We start from the raw sequence: 20,456 nt of genomic DNA, 5'->3' as shown, positions 1-20,456 counted from the left end.
AAATTTCACCACCCCTTTCCTAGTGGGTGTCAAAAAGTCTGGCTGGCAACCTGTCTATGTAACATATTTGTTTTCTTTCAACCCTTTTATTGTCTTGAGTTGCACTGAAACTTACAGATTCCTGTGCTCTGCCAACCCCGTTTGAGAATAGAGACGTGAGTGAGTGTTTATATATATATAAGTCTTCAACGGTGAGCATTTGGAAAAATGGAATACGTGTGGTGACATCGTTTTCGTAAAGTTATCACCTGATAGTGACGAGCTTTGCTTACTTTCTACTCTGTTTCTGCTTTTATTCATTCCCATAACCTGCGTTCGTAGCTGAATGCACATACGCTTACGAAACGCTCACGAAACGAATCTCTATCGCTCTTTCGTTTTGGTGCGATAGAGCCAGACTACCTTTCGCGGCGTTTCGTTTTCGTTTCGCGTCATAGAAATTCCATTCGGCTACGGGGCCTGATCGAGATACCAACTGCTAAAGGGATTTAAAATACAAATTGTAACAAAAATAGTGTAGAAGTCTGTGTTCCAATTTTAGAAGTTTTGTCAACCGAGTTCAGGAATTGGTGCTTAAACTGGATACATTACGAGTTTGCAACCCACAGATGCAACTTGGGTATACGTAAATAGGTATACGTGAAATGAAAAGGAATCAAGGAGAAAAAAAAACAATTCAATTGTTTTTAAGTTTAACAAAACTTTATTAGAATCCGGAATATAGATGTAGACGTTATACCCGCGATATTAAGAGACAAGTCATATCTCTTTCATCCTACGTTAATGACATAGAAAGTATAAATAAGATTATGTTTAGTCCCATGCGCCGGGGCAGTTGTAGTGGCGGTTGATGCGTTTCCAGTCCATGTCGGTGATGTACTCACGTTGACCCATCACACCCTCGTGGTCCTACAAAACAATAAAAGTACATTACTTCAATGACCAATAAACTTGCTGGATTATGAGTCTCAGTTGCGGGTAACTCAGTTTCCGTGATCATGATGCACGTCATTGGCATCGCAATAGAAATTACAAGTTTTAATGGGTCTGCAACGTGCAACTGATAACCCTTGAGTTGCAGGCGTCCATAGGTTACGGTGAAAGCTTTCCATCAGGCAGACCGTATGGTTGTTTGCCACCGAAGTGGTATTAAAAAAATATCGGGAAATACTCGTATATCGGTATAGTGAAACTAACCGTGAAATTAATAATTCAAAACTGTTATTGCTCGATTTGCTGTTAAAAGCAGAAAAGTGTCATTTTATTCAAATCAACTTCTTCTTTAAATCCTGTTATTCTCTTGGTTCGAATCATATTCCTTCGTTGACTCCGGTAATTTGAAGAATATGCCTAACTAAAATCAGGTAATAACTAGGGATGTAGCGAGAGGGGGGTAAACCCAAACAAAGAAGGATGGATCTTGTGAAAGAGGATATCAGAAAGAGGGGAGTGCTAAGATGACGAAAGATAGAAAGGCATGAAAGAGGAAAACGAGTTGTACCGATCCCATATAACGTGGGATAAGGGTAGGAAGAAGAAAAATAAGTAGTAGGTAATAACTATCCTATCAAAATTACAAAATCGAGTTTTTACCTGGAGAGCTACAATGGTAGGAAGACCGTTGATGGAGAACGCTCTGGCAGGGTATTGCAGGCAGCTCACGTAGTCATAGGGCAATCCGTAGTTGGTCACGTTGACGGGACTTTCGACCATGAAGTTGCCCTCCATGCCTGAAATAGTGCTTGTAAGTAATACTCGTACACTGAACACAAATAACATTTCAAGAATTATGAACCGAAAAATCTAAAACCCGTTCTGTGTCATGCCGAGTTCAAAAGTCCTCGTCATATTACTAGTAACAGCGGTGCTTTTTTTTGACGCAGTAGTAATGCAGTTACACTTGAAGTGTGGTCATCTAAACTACCCAGGTATTTTAGATCGATGATTGTGGTACTCGCTGTTGCTTTACCTTCTCTTAGTGATATAGGTAAAACTTTTCCCATACAATAAACTCACTCAGGTTTTGCTCTCTTTACCGTTCATGACCGCGCATCCGCATTAGGTAATTTCAGGTCGGGTCCTCATGGTAGGAATGAGACAGCAGTATTAAATGAGACAAGAGATAATGGAACTTACCAGGTTGGATGTTCTCAAAGGCGATTCTGATGTAGTCATCTCTGTCATAGGTCGAATGCATATGGAAGAATCCGAGGATGTGCATCCACTCGTGCACGATGGAGGAGCGGCTGAAGCAGCCGAGTCCAGAGGTGTTGCGGGCCACGTTGTAGGAGTGGGCGCCTCTGGCCTCCCAGTAGCCGAGATCGGCCCAACAACCGCCGGCGATACCCTGGGGAGACAAGAAATTTCGGTAAACACAAAATAGAACGTTTTAGAATAAATCCACACTATGTTGGCGACAATATTTACAGCCTCGCTGGGGAAATTATTATTTTAAACATTTACTTCGACGAAATTATGACGTTTACTTAACCCTTGCTCAGACGCCTATCAAAATCGGCGCTATCATATCTTGGCTTGACTGTAAAAATTATTGTTTTTCTAGTCTTAACGGTTCCCTTAAACAGTCGATTGCCCAGAAAGCAGCGGTGGAGAACTTGCGTCAAACTGAGGCGCACCTATACAGACCAAAGGTTGCTTAGTAGCTTATTACTAAACTTTACTTTTTTTTTACTTATCCTATTGAAAGTGTCCCACTGCTGGGCAAAGACCCCTTGGTTATCCATGACTCCCGATTCTCGGTTTCCTTCGGCTAGTGTCCAGGAAGGCGTCATGGTCGTCCCGCCATCTTTGCCTATGCCTAGGCCTGCCCACGCTTTATCATCGGCATCAACTTGTTGGCTATGTTAGTTAGGATAGGTACATTCTATAGACGTGGCCGGCCTAGTCCCATTTAAGCCTAGCGGTTTTTTTGCCAACATCAGCAATGAGAGTCTTGGAGCGCAGCGTGGTGTTACAACGCGATCGGTCCTTCTAACACCTAGAATGCTGCGCTCCAGAGCGCGGTGGCGAACCTTCAGTTTAGACTTCTGCTTCTCTATAGGTTAGGACAGGTAGAATAGTTACAGGCGTTATCGACACGATCTTCGACTTCTTCATCTTGCCTTTTGCAAAGAGACTACTCGTAATTGGCTCGAGTAAATGAATTCGTCGACGTATTAGTATAGTTGGCCCGTCTACCTCGACCATACGCTGTCATTCAAGCTATGTGGCTGAACACTTACAGTCACACTGACGTAAGCGGTGTCGTTCGGCTCACGGTAGCGGAACTTGACGCAAGTGTGACGCTCAATGTCTGCGATAGCCTCTTCGATGTCCGCTACCTGCTGGGGGTCTGGAAAAGCCAAGTTTAGTATTTGAATCGGAAAATTCACCCCAAGCATATAGATATAGTAGAAGCCATCTTGGAGAGAGACCTGTAGGTAACGGATAAATACTTCCAGCGCCCAACGGTTAGACTTACTTTATCTGGTTGGAGGGCAATCAATACCATGTGACAAATTGTCTGTTCCCGAACTCCATTCGATTATGACATTGACCAATAATTTGGCTGAATCATACACAAATATTTACGGATTAGCGTAATACTAAAAGATAAACTATATAAAGTAGGTAATAGGCTTATCTTGATATTAAATACATGAACTTATGTGATTCATAATTGAGCCCATAATTATATATATTCTACTGCTGGGTACATAATGCTGCTGGGGATAAGATGGCTAAGGGCTACAGTCCCCATGCTAGTCTTACAGACTTGTGATGTGTTGTTGGAAGAATCATAACACAGAATACTCACCAAAAGTTGGTCCCTCACCGAATTCCCAAATCACAGTGTTGTCCGGCCACTTGGTATCAGGCCAGGTGTACGCGTTACGGCCCATGGCATACTCTTGCACCATAGCCTCGATCTGCCAGTCGTCTAGCACGATGTCGCCTTCGAACTTGCCGCTGTACAACTCCGGGTTGTCTAATAGGGGAGACCCCGTTAATGGGGGAGGTCTTGCGGGATAGACCAGCATTCTCTGTGAATTAATACATAGTAATTACATTTTGGACAGTTGAAGAAGACCTGCCAACTGCTGATGCTGTTGTTATTAGTGGTTTGAGCCACCGTACAAGGTCTGTCCCCAGAGAGAACTAGGATTAAGGGAAGCAGGAAAAAGAGGACTTATAATTGATATGTCCGGAATATAAATATTAGGAGTACCTAGGTATGCGAGAAGTATCTCGCGGACGCTTTGGCATAATAGATATAAATGTGGTTATTTGTGTGTAGATTAGCCCTTTTTGAAAACTCCTAAAGAAATATAAGAGGTTTCAAATGAGCTGGCCACCCTTGGAGTTACTTGCGAGTTAGTGATGTTCTTTAGGTACACGACGCCCTGTAAGGGCACACAATACTCTTAAAGCTATCTTATTACAATGTACCCGTCTAATGAATTTATCTATTACAATTTTATTATATATTTGTAATTTATTTATATATTGGGAAGCGCATCGTGACTTTATTTTCACATCAGAATTTTAAAAACATCACACTGTTGTTTGACCATACTGTGTCATCACTATATTGGCACAAATGACATTAACACTTACCCTTCTGGGTATTTTCCAAGAAACTCCTAAAAGCCTGGATTTCCTCCCTAGACTTAGCTAAAGGGGGAGGCCAAGGCTACCCCTAAGCAGCAAACGACAGCATATAATCGCATCATTTCGTCTATATACAGCTTATTTTGTTTCATGGACTATATATAATCTTTACTTATCATTATCAAACCCTGTGTATCTTTAGATAAATTTACTAATTAATTAACGTTTGACACTTCTTCCGGGTTTTTCGTAAATACATATATGCAGTCATAGAGTAACCTTTGCGACGATAGGACACTAGTTTGCGAACGATCGCTTACCCGAATATTAGACTTTGACTATGTAGTATGTAGAGGAGAAGTTTCACGTACTTACGTAAGGAGCAAGTACTTTAATAGCATACTTAAAAACAGTCTATACTTGCTTATACTCGCTCGCAACGCTTATCGTCTCTTTGCTTTACTTTAGATTCGTTCAGAACCCGCATTTATAAATGGGATGCTTTTGAAAATACCAAATTACTTATGTTCACAAAAATGCTTCGTTTTACTATTTTGTTATACTAATACTTAAGGCGCTATTGACACTGATTCCATTCGATTAAACTGTTTTTGTCGCTCGAATTATACGCAGCCTCCATAGTGAGCGTCCAATCGCTGTATCCATACAGTTAGTCATGGTGCATGGTGGGTTATAGTGGTGAGTCTTTCTTTAGGCCTTGTGTAATGCCAGGGGCGTTTCTTTCGTACATCCGGGGCGGCCTCGCATGTATGGCAACACTCTCATATTAATATCAATCTGATGTATGTACTTATGACGTTTCGATAGTATATGCTGATCTCAGGGTTAAACAAGTATATAGGTATTTAATGTTCACTTTGTATCTTGCATGCTTTGTTGCATGTTAATTATACGATGTAATGTCAAAATATTACGAAAAGTGGCCCGCCGAGTTTCTTGCCGGTCCCATAGTGGATACCCCCCTCCCAACTGAGGGGGGACTGAAATCTTCTCGAGGCTGAGGCGTAGGGTTAGAGCCGGCGTAGCTTTATTTGACGTACATAAGCGTATTGTAATATGCCTACTTGAAAAATAAATATTTCTTTTTCATTTTATCATTACGTTGACCCTTCTGTACAATTGGTTCACTGCCTTCCCCATTGTAATGATTATTAGGATTAATATCTTATCAAATATTCTAACTACGCATTAAATATGGTCTGTATCAAGTTTAGGTTATCATGACTGATCATATAAATCAGGGTCATTTATCGATAACATGTTTTAAAGTATTGGGTTGGTAAGAAAGTAATGAGCGAATCATAACCAATATTGTAATTTTTATTTAATTTATTATTTTAATCATTTATCAAAAATATAACGGCCTTCGTTATCTACTACTTGTCTCCATCGTTCTGGTAAAGAATGAATAGCATCGGCGAAGAAGTTCTTAGGTTTAGATTCAAAAAACTCAGCTATGTACTGTCGTAGATGGGCTTGATCATCGAACTTTTTTTCATTCAAGGCATTGCTTAGCGATCTGAACAATGCGTAATCCGTAGGTGCCAAGTCTGGAGAGTACGGTGGATGAGGTATCACTTTCCAACCTAGCTCCAATAGCTTTAGCCGAGTCACTTATGCAATGTGTGGGCGAGCATTGTCGTGTAAGAAAAAACTTTAGCATGCTGTGGACGATTCTGACAGATTTTTGTGACTACACCCCTTATTGGGTGTAAGCGAGAGCTTATGTTTACTTGCAATCAAAATGTTTGCTTCTGGGTTACAGATTAAAATTACGCGTTAATAAAACAATGCGAATGCATTTGCAACCCCTAAACCAAAAAGTGTCTATTTACTATCTGTCGTAAAATAAGTACATATTTTCAGACACGTTAAAAATGCTTCATAGACAGATCATCATTTTGTGGATGTTTGTAACCAACTCACTAACGAATGGATTTCCGGACACATCGACGATCTCACCAAAAACAACACGAGAACCTGGACTAATAACAGTTACTGAGTTGCCAGTACCTTTGATGGATGCCAGTACTATAAATACTACGATGGACTTTATTAAAACAATGACAGACAATACTACGAATGATTCTGCAACTACAGACACGCCTACATTGCTAACAAGCACCACTGAGAATAGCAGTGAAACTACAATTCCTAGCCCTTTATCCAAAAACAATATAAATTTAACTAGAGAAAATACAGAAGCTTCTACTGTAACGTTAAATCTCAGTACAATGAGAACTACAGAAGAGTTTGCCTCCAATTTGACTTGTTCCAATGCTGCGTACTGCGACCTATATTCTACTTCTACTGCGGATACAAAAATATCTCCATCTATAGAATACACTACAGATACTGGAATAGGATCAACTTTGGCTACAGGATACATTTCTACCACAGAGATTGAGGAGGTAATACCAACTACAGACGGCATAATTGGTATTAAAACTTCGCCAAAAATGACTACAGATCCTAGTACCATAAAAACTAATAGAATACCTACTCCAGATATCAGTACTGAAGACCTACAAACACACTATGTAACTGGTTCTACAGATGTTACGGGTTTAACTTCCGCATTAAATTCCAATTTGACAAAGAATAATGAATCAACTACTACTTTAGCCGCTAGCACGGTTGAAAGTAAATTTAGATACTCAACTGCTAATACATGGATTTTAAGTACAGATTTATAGCACGACAGAAACTTCCAATACCTCGAAAATGGCTATCAAAAACGTTACGGATGTGACAACTCTTTCTAATGATTCAAACATGACACATACTATCCCAAATTCCAGTACCAGTTCGCCAAGTGTTACTGCTTACAATACTAAGAGTACTCCAACTACCACTTATAGTATTGAAGGATCTACAAGCATGTCTCCTACTGACATCATCACAATTGGGACTTCAAAATCATCTAAAGTGATTGACTTGAGGACAACCAAAATGTCAAAATCTCCAAATTTCGGAGCTACAAATTTTGAAACCACTGAAAGTGTGAAAGGATCTACAGCGGATGATTTTAGTTCAATAGAGACAATAAATCCATCAAATCCTACTCTAGACTCAATAACAACGATAACTAACGAAAAAGCTACAACTCTATTTGCAAATTTAAACACAACAAATAATACGGCGACAAATTTAACGATATCTATAAAAAAACTGACAGCAAGGTTGACGTCGAATATAATATTAGTAGCATTAATATCATGCATAACTATACTGCTGTTATTATCTATATTCATATACAGACAGAATCCGACGGCGTGTTGGATCTAAACATTATGACTTAGAAGATGATATTAAACTAGACTCATTCAACTTATACTGCAGTTCTAATACACGTGACACAAATAATGTTTCTGGTAACTTTGGAACTGACGTGCCAATCAGCATACTAAAAAGGATATCAAGGCCACAGTATCTAGACTCGCTAGAACCCTTTGAATGATGATTTTTATTTATACTTGTAGTTAAAGTACATTTTTGAGTTTGAAAACATATTAAGACACAAACATAAGCCTGCTGCAAAGAATCTACGTCAAGATTTGTCTGCTCATTAATTCCTTGAATTATAAAAAGTACGTTCGGCATGCTTCAAGGAAAGGGTCGCTAAGAAGTAGACTGGACCACCTGGTCATATGCAAGATCTTTTGGGGCAACACATAATATATTTTTCCCCTCACTAGCTCAGAAACACGTGTTTTGTCCTTTAATAGCAGCGGGTAAAAACGCATTTTATCCACTAGTGGGTAATGTAATTTGACCTTGAATAAAGTCAAATTAACTGCTTTAAAATTGATAAAAGTAGGTGAATCTAGTAATAAAGATGATTTACCACCTGTGGAACTACTGATAATAACAGCTTCTACTTCGATAGCTTCAAAAAAAGTGTATCCGTCACCTAAATAATACTATTAATTATTTGAGCTGTTTAGTCATAAGTAAAGACTTAAGTATCGGTTTAATTAAAAGTTTTTCTTTTTATGAATTCAATAATTTGTTAAGTTTTAATTGGACTCTCGAAGCAAGCATTTTTATGTTTTATTTAGACATCATTTCAAAGTTTTCTTTTGTTAAATATTATGAATTACCAAAAAGCTTTGAAAATAATATTCTATGATAACATTAATCAATGAATGCATCTTTCAATGGGGGGGGGGGGGTTAGATGACTTTATTGAAAAACAAACAAAAAAAAACAACTATAAATAAACTTAGAAATAAGAATATTCGAAATTATAATTAGACTGAAATTGTATTAATCTTAATTTAATTGCTGTTAAATAATTTTATTGATGAACGTGTAATATTTACAATATTATTAATAAAATGCCTATGTCTATGTCTATGTCTTAACGGCCTCTGATTAAAAATCATAAAAATATAATGATATTTCGTACGTAAGCACAGAAAAACTTCTTGCTACGAACTGACTCGTAACCACAACTGTAAACTTACTGAACAAGTGTGACAAAAAAGTGGTTAGTGTGCAAATATTAAATTTGCGACCGTTTTCACAACCACGAACTTTCAACAAACCCAGCGAAAATCTGAACAAGTTTCACGATGCGCGCTCCAGGGCACGTAGTCGCACAAAGTAAACGCTCACGATAATATCTATTTCATAGCTATCTATCTCTATCGCTCTTGCGTATTGGCGCGACAGAGCTAGACTGCATTTCTGTTGGCGTCTGCCGTCGACGATTGCCATTCAGCCACGCCGGCAGCTGTTGCATAATGGAATTATGTAAAAAGCACTTTATATTTATTAATATAATTTTAAAATTTTAAATGTATTGTGACTTAAAATTTTATCAAAGTGGTGCGCTGTTTTAGGTCATTTAGTATTTTATGCAACACACTTTGAATTTGTACTACAAAACTTTGTCTCTAATTTTAAATGTACGTAGAACGGACCAAGACATGACGAATATTGTGGTTGTCGTATAAAGTAAGAGGACATTTTGAATCCTTTTCATAATGATTTTTAACTTTGTGTGCTCTAAGTCAAATTAAATAATACTTACATAACAACTCCAAAGTTTTTTCGATGTCCTCAGCATAGTTTCTCTAGTTGTGAATTTTGATATTTGGCTTTATTCATGTAAGATTTAGTAATTTTTTTGCAGTTTCCCTACGCCAGTTGGTTCTGCAAGATTATTTTATGACACGTGTGTTAAGTGGTGTATTGGTAAGGGCTTTGATCTGATCTGTCCAATGCATTAGGGAATATCTTCTTGACCTACATCCAACATCCATTGACCCATATTAGTCCATATCGCAGGCAAAATTATAATTGGGTAAACGTCCCGTCCCGTTTTATTACAAGTATCAAACGGCGTTAGCACAGTTAGTCTCATAAACGTTTAAATTAATTGCTCCAAGACTGCGGTTGCCTGATATCTGAGTCGACATTTACAAATCATTTTAATGAAATCACTTTGATTATGATTTTAAATGCAAAATGTCTATGAAAATGAGATGCTGTTTAGTACTTAACAGTTACAAAGACTGTGGTATCAAATAGTTGCCAACTTAGGTTGGCCAGCCTGACGGTCTACCCAGCGACGAAATATATATAATCATGTCGACGTCCGTATCGTGAAACTTGTTCAGATTTTCGCTGGGTTTGTTGAAAGTTCGTGGTTGTGAAAACGGTCGCAAATTTAATATTTGCACACTAACCACTTTTTTGTCACACTTGTTCAGTAAGTTTACAGTTGTGGTTACGAGTCAGTTCGTAGCAAGAAGTTTTTCTGTGCTTACGTACGAAATATCATTATATTTTTATGATTTTTAATCAGAGGCCGTTAAGACATAGACATAGACATAGGCATTTTATTAATAATATTGTAAATATTACACGTTCATCAATAAAATTATTTAACAGAAATTAAATTAAGATTAATACAATTACAGTCTAATTATAATTTCGAATATTCTTATTTCTAAGTTTATTGATAGTTGTTTTCTTTTGTTTGTTTTTCAATAAAGTCATCTATCCCCCCCCCCCCCCATTGAAAGATGCATTCATTGATTAATGTTATCATAGAATATTATTTTCAAAGCTTTTTGGTAATTCATAATATTTAACAAAAGAAAACTTTGAAATGATGTCTAAATAAAACATAAAAATGCTTGCTTCGAGAGTCCAATTAAAACTTAACAAATTATTGAATTCATAAAAAGAAAAACTTTTAATTAAACCGATACTTAAGTCTTTACTTATGACTAAACAGCTCAAATAATTAATAGTATTATTTAGGTGACGGATACGCTTTTTGAAGCTATCGAAGTAGAAGCTGTTATTATCAGAAATATACTAAATCATTTTATTTAAGAAACTTCAAAGAGGTTTAAAAATACATATTTAAAATTTACTTTTAGTTACAATGCAGTTATGGACCGCAGTAAAATGGAAAATGATGAGATTAGCTTAATAATAAATTAGTATCATTAGATCTGTGATCAATAACACAATTCACCTGGCCACCATTTTAAGTACCTACATTAGTTATTTGTTATACAAGGGGGCAAAGTTGTATTTTAACGCCGAGTGTGGAATAGAAAAACGAGCAAGTGAAAGGATTCTATAGTTGAACCACGAGCGATGCGGGTGGTTCGAGAATAAAATCCTGAACTTGCAAGTTTTTTAACACACGAGAACTAAAATACATTTGCACCCGAGTGTAACACAAAACTTTTCCCCTCACTAATAGCGAGGAAACTACAACGCAAAAAATGCGTTTATCACTGCTTCCAGTAGTTCCACAGGTGGTAAATCATCTTTATTACTAGATTCACCTACTTTTATCAATTTTAAAGCAGTTAATTTGACTTTATTCAAGGTCAAATTACATTACCCACTAGTGGATAAAATGCGTTTTTACCCGCTGCTATTAAAGGACAAAACACGTGTTTCTGAGCTAGTGAGGGGAAAAATATATTACGTGTTGCCCCAAAAGATCTTGCATATGACCAGGTGGTCCAGTCTACTTCTTAGCGACCCTTTCCTTGAAGCATGCCGAACGTACTTTTTATAATTCAAGGAATTAATGAGCAGACAAATCTTGACGTAGATTCTTTGCAGCAGGCTTATGTTTGTGTCTTAATATGTTTTCAAACTCAAAAATGTACTTTAACTACAAGTATAAATAAAAATCATCATTCAAAGGGTTCTAGCGAGTCTAGATACTGTGGCCTTGATATCCTTTTTAGTATGCTGATTGGCACGTCAGTTCCAAAGTTACCAGAAACATTATTTGTGTCACGTGTATTAGAACTGCAGTATAAGTTGAATGAGTCTAGTTTAATATCATCTTCTAAGTCATAATGTTTAGATCCAACACGCCGTCGGATTCTGTCTGTATATGAATATAGATAATAACAGCAGTATAGTTATGCATGATATTAATGCTACTAATATTATGTTCGACGTCAACCTTGCTGTCAGTTGTTTTATAGATATCGTTAAATTTGTCGCCGTATTATTTGTTGTGTTTAAATTTGCAGATAGAGTTGTAGCTTTTTCGTTAGTTATCGTTGTTATTGAGTCTAGAGTTGGATTTGATGGATTTATTGTCTCTATTGAACTAAAATCATCCGCTGTAGATCCTTTCACACTTTCAGTGGTTTCAAAATTTGTAGCTCCGAAATTTGGAGATTTTGACATTTTGGTTGTCCTCAAGTCAATCACTTTAGATGATTTTGAAGTCCCAATTGTGATGATGTCAGTAGGAGACATGCTTGTAGATCCTTCAATACTATAAGTGGTAGTTGGAGTACTCTTAGTATTGTAAGCAGTAACACTTGGCGAACTGGTACTGGAATTTGGGATAGTATGTGTCATGTTTGAATCATTAGAAAGAGTTGTCACATCCGTAACGTTTTTGATAGCCATTTTCGAGGTATTGGAAGTTTCTGTCGTGCTATAAATCTGTACTTAAAATCCATGTATTAGCAGTTGAGTATCTAAATTTACTTTCAACCGTGCTAGCGGCTAAAGTAGTAGTTGATTCATTATTCTTTGTCAAATTGGAATTTAATGCGGAAGTTAAACCCGTAACATCTGTAGAACCAGTTACATAGTGTGTTTGTAGGTCTTCAGTACTGATATCTGGAGTAGGTATTCTATTAGTTTTTATGGTACTAGGATCTGTAGTCATTTTTGGCGAAGTTTTAATACCAATTATGCCGTCTGTAGTTGGTATTACCTCCTCAATCTCTGTGGTAGAAATGTATCCTGTAGCCAAAGTTGATCCTATTCCAGTATCTGTAGTGTATTCTATAGATGGAGATATTTTTGTATCCGCAGTAGAAGTAGAATATAGGTCGCAGTACGCAGCATTGGAACAAGTCAAATTGGAGGCAAACTCTTCTGTAGTTCTCATTGTACTGAGATTTAACGTTACAGTAGAAGCTTCTGTATTTTCTCTAGTTAAATTTATATTGTTTTTGGATAAAGGGCTAGGAATTGTAGTTTCACTGCTATTCTCAGTGGTGCTTGTTAGCAATGTAGGCGTGTCTGTAGTTGCAGAATCATTCGTAGTATTGTCTGTCATTGTTTTAATAAAGTCCATCGTAGTATTTATAGTACTGGCATCCATCAAAGGTACTGGCAACTCAGTAACTGTTATTAGTCCAGGTTCTCGTGTTGTTTTTGGTGAGATCGTCGATGTGTCCGGAAATCCATTCGTTAGTGAGTTGGTTACAAACATCCACAAAATGATGATCTGTCTATGGAGCATTTTTAACGTGTCTGAAAATATGTACTTATTTTACGACAGATAGTAAATATACACTTTTTGGATTAGGGGTTGCAAATGCATTCGCATTGTTTTATTAACGCGTAATTTTAATCTGTAACCCAGAAGCAAACATTTTGATTGCAAGTAAACATAAGCTCTCGCTTTCTTAGCTGCTGTTCTTATTATGATTGGATTATCCTAGTTAATTATTAATGTAGTTTAGAATATTTATAATATAAGTTAGTTTAAGATTTTTGCATGAATGTATTTGTAATTTAATTTGTGTTGCATACTTTTTAATCTGTTGAATAAATAGATAAATACTTGATACCACAAATGTGAATTGACTCGAGTTTGAATTCATGGCTTATTTTTACATCGCTCGTACTCTAAGAACAAATCAATTTATTTTCATTACAATCATTACATACACATTATTCTAGCATTTATTTCATGTTTATAGGTCGTTTGTTTTGAACGCACGCCAAATCGAGCTCGTCAAATTAAAACCGCAATGGAAAACTAATTTTGACATCCAATCGTCGAGCAGACTGCCGTTCACGGTACTAAATATGATACTTTTTCTTTCTATCTTGATATAGCTCTGTGGTCAAACGTCCCTAGGAGCGGCGCTCCAGATTTACCTAATATTTCATACATAATCTTCTGTCTCACGCGCGGAGCTATGACTAAACTTCTCTTTCGCTCTTACTGAATTTCGTATTAGAGAATGTACTGAATATTTCTCCATAGGAGCGCAATTCAAAGCGCTCCGTTGAGCGCGGTGCGTATGAAATTGTATAGGAAGGGAATTGGCGGATTAATATAGACTGTATAATGAACTTTTAAGAAATATAAGTAATTGTTTGATTGGACTTTTTTGCGATAGTTTTTATATAGTATAATACATTAATTTGAGGTACCATAATTGATGTATTACTATAGTTTAATTGTGATTATTTTTGGGAGTGCACCGCACAAGCGCACTTTAGGGCAAGCCGCTACTGGTTGAGTGGATGCACTGTATCCTGGCAGTCGGAGAAGCAGCCTACGGTTGCCTTATCATCAGCCGAAAGTGAATATATGGCTTTAGCGTCTGCCACGAAGGAAGCATGCTATTTACGTCGATTTATCCAGGAAATAACAGGTAAATTGCATATAGTTAACTTAGCTTCTGACAGTCAGAGTGCCATCAATCTCGTTCGAAATCCTGTACACCACAACAGGTCAAAGCACATCGACTGCAGGTTTCATTTCATTAGGGAGAAGGTCTCTAATAATGTTGTGAAATTAGAATATATCAAAAGTAGTGATATGCCTGCCGATGTACTTACTAAGCCACTAGGGCCTATAGTACATAAAAGGTGTATACTTAACTTAGGATTAGAAACTTAAGTTCTTGTTTTGTGTTTGTCTAGCACAACGTCGATTAAGGGCGGCTGTTGTAGTTTGTAACCTCTTTTGTGCTGACAAATATCGTTTTTATAAGTTCTAGTTCTATTGTTCCATTTTTTGATATATTTTTGTATAGCCGTCACTTCAAATAAAACACTCGTAGCAACAACATCTCTTTTTACTATTTTTTACAAATAACTTCCGTTATATTAGTTCTACAACACTAATTAATGAAAAAATACAAAGATAAGCATCAGAGTTCGAGTGGGGACTTGTAATGTGACGTCACTTCTAAGTATAAATTGTACCTATGCGTGACGTCACGCGAAAGTTCAACGCACTGTATCGTCGTCATTTTTCGTTAACGAGAAAAAAGAAAAATACGCGTCTAAAATTTTTTGATAATCTAACCGACGGACTAATTAGTTTGTTTAGTCGTCTCGCCTATTATTTGATTCTGCGCCTTCGATCACCGTCAATAAAGTGTCATGAATAACGGAAGCTTGCTTAATGTTAGGAGCGAGGGTTAAAAATTTCACCACCCCTTTCCTAGTGGGTGTCAAAAAGTCTGGCTGGCAACCTGTCTATGTAACATATTTGTTTTCTTTCAACCCTTTTATTGTCTTGAGTTGCACTGAAACTTACAGATTCCTGTGCTCTGCCAACCCCGTTTGAGAATAGAGACGTGAGTGAGTGTTTATATATATATAAGTCTTCAACGGTGAGCATTTGGAAAAATGGAATACGTGTGGTGACATCGTTTTCGTAAAGTTATCACCTGATAGTGACGAGCTTTGCTTACTTTCTACTCTGTTTCTGCTTTTATTCATTCCCATAACCTGCGTTCGTAGCTGAATGCACATACGCTTACGAAACGCTCACGAAACGAATCTCTATCGCTCTTTCGTTTTGGTGCGATAGAGCCAGACTACCTTTCGCGGCGTTTCGTTTTCGTTTCGCGTCATAGAAATTCCATTCGGCTACGGGGCCTGATCGAGATACCAACTGCTAAAGGGATTTAAAATACAAATTGTAACAAAAATAGTGTAGAAGTCTGTGTTCCAATTTTAGAAGTTTTGTCAACCGAGTTCAGGAATTGGTGCTTAAACTGGATACATTACGAGTTTGCAACCCACAGATGCAACTTGGGTATACGTAAATAGGTATACGTGAAATGAAAAGGAATCAAGGAGAAAAAAAAAACAATTCAATTGTTTTTAAGTTTAACAAAACTTTATTAGAATCCGGAATATAGATGTAGACGTTATACCCGCGATATTAAGAGACAAGTCATATCTCTTTCATCCTACGTTAATGACATAGAAAGTATAAATAAGATTATGTTTAGTCCCATGCGCCGGGGCAGTTGTAGTGGCGGTTGATGCGTTTCCAGTCCATGTCGGTGATGTACTCACGTTGACCCATCACACCCTCGTGGTCCTACAAAACAATAAAAGTACATTACTTCAATGACCAATAAACTTGCTGGATTATGAGTCTCAGTTGCGGGTAACTCAGTTTCCGTGATCATGATGCACGTCATTGGCATCGCAATAGAAATTACAAGTTTTAATGGGTCTGCAACGTGCAACTGATAACCCTTGAGTTGCAGGCGTCCATAGGTTACGGTGAAAGCTTTCCATCAGGCAGACCGTATGGTTGTTTGCCACCGAAGTGGTATTAAAAAAATATCGGGAAATACTCGTATATCGGTATAGTGAAACTAACCGTGAAATTAATAATTCAAAACTGTTATTGCTCGATTTGCTGTTAAAAGCAGAAAAGTGTCATTTTATTCAAATCAACTTCTTCTTTAAATCCTGTTATTCTCTTGGTTCGAATCATATTCCTTCGTTGACTCCGGTAATTTGAAGAATATGCCTAACTAAAATCAGGTAATAACTAGGGATGTAGCGAGAGGGGGGTAAACCCAAACAAAGAAGGATGGATCTTGTGAAAGAGGATATCAGAAAGAGGGGAGTGCTAAGATGACGAAAGATAGAAAGGCATGAAAGAGGAAAACGAGTTGTACCGATCCCATATAACGTGGGATAAGGGTAGGAAGAAGAAAAATAAGTAGTAGGTAATAACTATCCTATCAAAATTACAAAATCGAGTTTTTACCTGGAGAGCTACAATGGTAGGAAGACCGTTGATGGAGAACGCTCTGGCAGGGTATTGCAGGCAGCTCACGTAGTCATAGGGCAATCCGTAGTTGGTCACGTTGACGGGACTTTCGACCATGAAGTTGCCCTCCATGCCTGAAATAGTGCTTGTAAGTAATACTCGTACACTGAACACAAATAACATTTCAAGAATTATGAACCGAAAAATCTAAAACCCGTTCTGTGTCATGCCGAGTTCAAAAGTCCTCGTCATATTACTAGTAACAGCGGTGCTTTTTTTTGACGCAGTAGTAATGCAGTTACACTTGAAGTGTGGTCATCTAAACTACCCAGGTATTTTAGATCGATGATTGTGGTACTCGCTGTTGCTTTACCTTCTCTTAGTGATATAGGTAAAACTTTTCCCATACAATAAACTCACTCAGGTTTTGCTCTCTTTACCGTTCATGACCGCGCATCCGCATTAGGTAATTTCAGGTCGGGTCCTCATGGTAGGAATGAGACAGCAGTATTAAATGAGACAAGAGATAATGGAACTTACCAGGTTGGATGTTCTCAAAGGCGATTCTGATGTAGTCATCTCTGTCATAGGTCGAATGCATATGGAAGAATCCGAGGATGTGCATCCACTCGTGCACGATGGAGGAGCGGCTGAAGCAGCCGAGTCCAGAGGTGTTGCGGGCCACGTTGTAGGAGTGGGCGCCTCTGGCCTCCCAGTAGCCGAGATCGGCCCAACAACCGCCGGCGATACCCTGGGGAGACAAGAAATTTCGGTAAACACAAAATAGAACGTTTTAGAATAAATCCACACTATGTTGGCGACAATATTTACAGCCTCGCTGGGGAAATTATTATTTTAAACATTTACTTCGACGAAATTATGACGTTTACTTAACCCTTGCTCAGACGCCTATCAAAATCGGCGCTATCATATCTTGGCTTGACTGTAAAAATTATTGTTTTTCTAGTCTTAACGGTTCCCTTAAACAGTCGATTGCCCAGAAAGCAGCGGTGGAGAACTTGCGTCAAACTGAGGCGCACCTATACAGACCAAAGGTTGCTTAGTAGCTTATTACTAAACTTTACTTTTTTTTTACTTATCCTATTGAAAGTGTCCCACTGCTGGGCAAAGACCCCTTGGTTATCCATGACTCCCGATTCTCGGTTTCCTTCGGCTAGTGTCCAGGAAGGCGTCATGGTCGTCCCGCCATCTTTGCCTATGCCTAGGCCTGCCCACGCTTTATCATCGGCATCAACTTGTTGGCTATGTTAGTTAGGATAGGTACATTCTATAGACGTGGCCGGCCTAGTCCCATTTAAGCCTAGCGGTTTTTTTGCCAACATCAGCAATGAGAGTCTTGGAGCGCAGCGTGGTGTTACAACGCGATCGGTCCTTCTAACACCTAGAATGCTGCGCTCCAGAGCGCGGTGGCGAACCTTCAGTTTAGACTTCTGCTTCTCTATAGGTTAGGACAGGTAGAATAGTTACAGGCGTTATCGACACGATCTTCGACTTCTTCATCTTGCCTTTTGCAAAGAGACTACTCGTAATTGGCTCGAGTAAATGAATTCGTCGACGTATTAGTATAGTTGGCCCGTCTACCTCGACCATACGCTGTCATTCAAGCTATGTGGCTGAACACTTACAGTCACACTGACGTAAGCGGTGTCGTTCGGCTCACGGTAGCGGAACTTGACGCAAGTGTGACGCTCAATGTCTGCGATAGCCTCTTCGATGTCCGCTACCTGCTGGGGGTCTGGAAAAGCCAAGTTTAGTATTTGAATCGGAAAATTCACCCCAAGCATATAGATATAGTAGAAGCCATCTTGGAGAGAGACCTGTAGGTAACGGATAAATACTTCCAGCGCCCAACGGTTAGACTTACTTTATCTGGTTGGAGGGCAATCAAATACCATGTGACAAATTGTCTGTTCCCGAACTCCATTCGATTATGACATTGACCAATAATTTGGCTGAATCATACACAAATATTTACGGATTAGCGTAATACTAAAAGATAAACTATATAAAGTAGGTAATAGGCTTATCTTGATATTAAATACATGAACTTATGTGATTCATAATTGAGCCCATAATTATATATATTCTACTGCTGGGTACATAATGCTGCTGGAGATAAGATGGCTAAGGGCTACAGTCCCCATGCTAGTCTTACAGACTTGTGATGTGTTGTTGGAAGAATCATAACACAGAATACTCACCAAAAGTTGGTCCCTCACCGAATTCCCAAATCACAGTGTTGTCCGGCCACTTGGTATCAGGCCAGGTGTACGCGTTACGGCCCATGGCATACTCTTGCACCATAGCCTCGATCTGCCAGTCGTCTAGCACGATGTCGCCTTCGAACTTGCCGCTGTACAACTCCGGGTTGTCTAATAGGGGGAGACCCCGTTAATGGGGGAGGTCTTGCGGGATAGACCAGCATTCTCTGTGAATTAATACATAGTAATTACATTTTGGACAGTTGAAGAAGACCTGCCAACTGCTGATGCTGTTGTTATTAGTGGTTTGAGCCACCGTACAAGGTCTGTCCCCAGAGAGAACTAGGATTAAGGGAAGCAGGAAAAAGAGGACTTATAATTGATATGTCCGGAATATAAATATTAGGAGTACCTAGGTATGCGAGAAGTATCTCGCGGACGCTTTGGCATAATAGATATAAATGTGGTTATTTGTGTGTAGATTAGCCCTTTTTGAAAACTCCTAAAGAAATATAAGAGGTTTCAAATGAGCTGGCCACCCTTGGAGTTACTTGCGAGTTAGTGATGTTCTTTAGGTACACGACGCCCTGTAAGGGCACACAATACTCTTAAAGCTATCTTATTACAATGTACCCGTCTAATGAATTTATCTATTACAATTTTATTATATATTTGTAATTTATTTATATATTGGGAAGCGCATCGTGACTTTATTTTCACATCAGAATTTTAAAAACATCACACTGTTGTTTGACCATACTGTGTCATCACTATATTGGCACAAATGACATTAACACTTACCCTTCTGGGTATTTTCCAAGAAACTCCTAAAAGCCTGGATTTCCTCCCTAGACTTAGCTAAAGGGGGGGAGGCCAAGGCTACCCCTAAGCAGCAAACGACAGCATATAATCGCATCATTTCGTCTATATACAGCTTATTTTGTTTCATGGACTATATATAATCTTTACTTATCATTATCAAACCCTGTGTATCTTAAGATAAATTTACTAATTAATTAACGTTTGACACTTCTTCCGGGTTTTTCGTAAATACATATATGCAGTCATAGAGTAACCTTTGCGACGATAGGACACTAGTTTGCGAACGATCGCTTACCCGAATATTAGACTTTGACTATGTAGTATGTAGAGGAGAAGTTTCACGTACTTACGTAAGGAGCAAGTACTTTAATAGCATACTTGAAAACAGTCTATACTTGCTTATACTCGCTCGCAACGCTTATCGTCTCTTTGCTTTACTTTAGATTCGTTCAGAACCCGCATTTATAAATGGGATGCTTTTGAAAATACCAAATTACTTA

General features: G+C 38.2%; 1 protein-coding gene and 1 pseudogene across 1 annotated transcript; both read right to left on the bottom strand.

The window, feature by feature from the left end:
• Nucleotides 1-680: 680 nt before the first annotated feature.
• On the bottom strand, nucleotides 681-4,043 carry LOC125229160 (zinc metalloproteinase nas-14-like). Its single transcript, XM_048133948.1, has 5 exons — nucleotides 3,818-4,043; nucleotides 3,243-3,352; nucleotides 2,137-2,347; nucleotides 1,594-1,730; nucleotides 681-909 (listed from the first exon to the last, which is right to left on the bottom strand). Exons 1-5 carry the CDS (start codon nucleotides 4,038-4,040, stop codon nucleotides 814-816), a joined length of 777 nt encoding a protein of 258 aa, XP_047989905.1. The 5' UTR covers nucleotides 4,041-4,043; the 3' UTR covers nucleotides 681-813.
• An 11,953-nt stretch (nucleotides 4,044-15,996) lies between these two features.
• Nucleotides 15,997-20,068, bottom strand: LOC125229069 (annotated as a pseudogene).
• Nucleotides 20,069-20,456: the final 388 nt, after the last annotated feature.

This window comes from Leguminivora glycinivorella, chromosome 8 (assembly GCF_023078275.1).
Source record: "Leguminivora glycinivorella isolate SPB_JAAS2020 chromosome 8, LegGlyc_1.1, whole genome shotgun sequence".
Taxonomy (NCBI): domain Eukaryota; kingdom Metazoa; phylum Arthropoda; class Insecta; order Lepidoptera; family Tortricidae; genus Leguminivora; species Leguminivora glycinivorella.
Note: the sequence above shows the minus strand (reverse complement) of the source record. Positions and strands in the feature narration are given on the sequence as shown.

What these genes read in the sequence shown, in the direction of transcription:
- LOC125229160 (XM_048133948.1), bottom strand. Translation starts at nt 4,040, where the DNA reads ATGCTGGTCTATCCCGCAAGACCTCCCCCATTAACGGGGTCTCCCCTA. An exon ending in CCGCTTACGTCAGTGTGACT is followed by an intron (nt 2,348 to 3,242) that starts GTAAGTGTTCAG and finishes TTGTCTCCCCAG; the next exon opens with GGTATCGCCGGCGGTTGTTG. An exon ending in CTACCATTGTAGCTCTCCAG is followed by an intron (nt 910 to 1,593) that starts GTAAAAACTCGA and finishes ATTGTTTTGTAG; the next exon opens with GACCACGAGGGTGTGATGGG.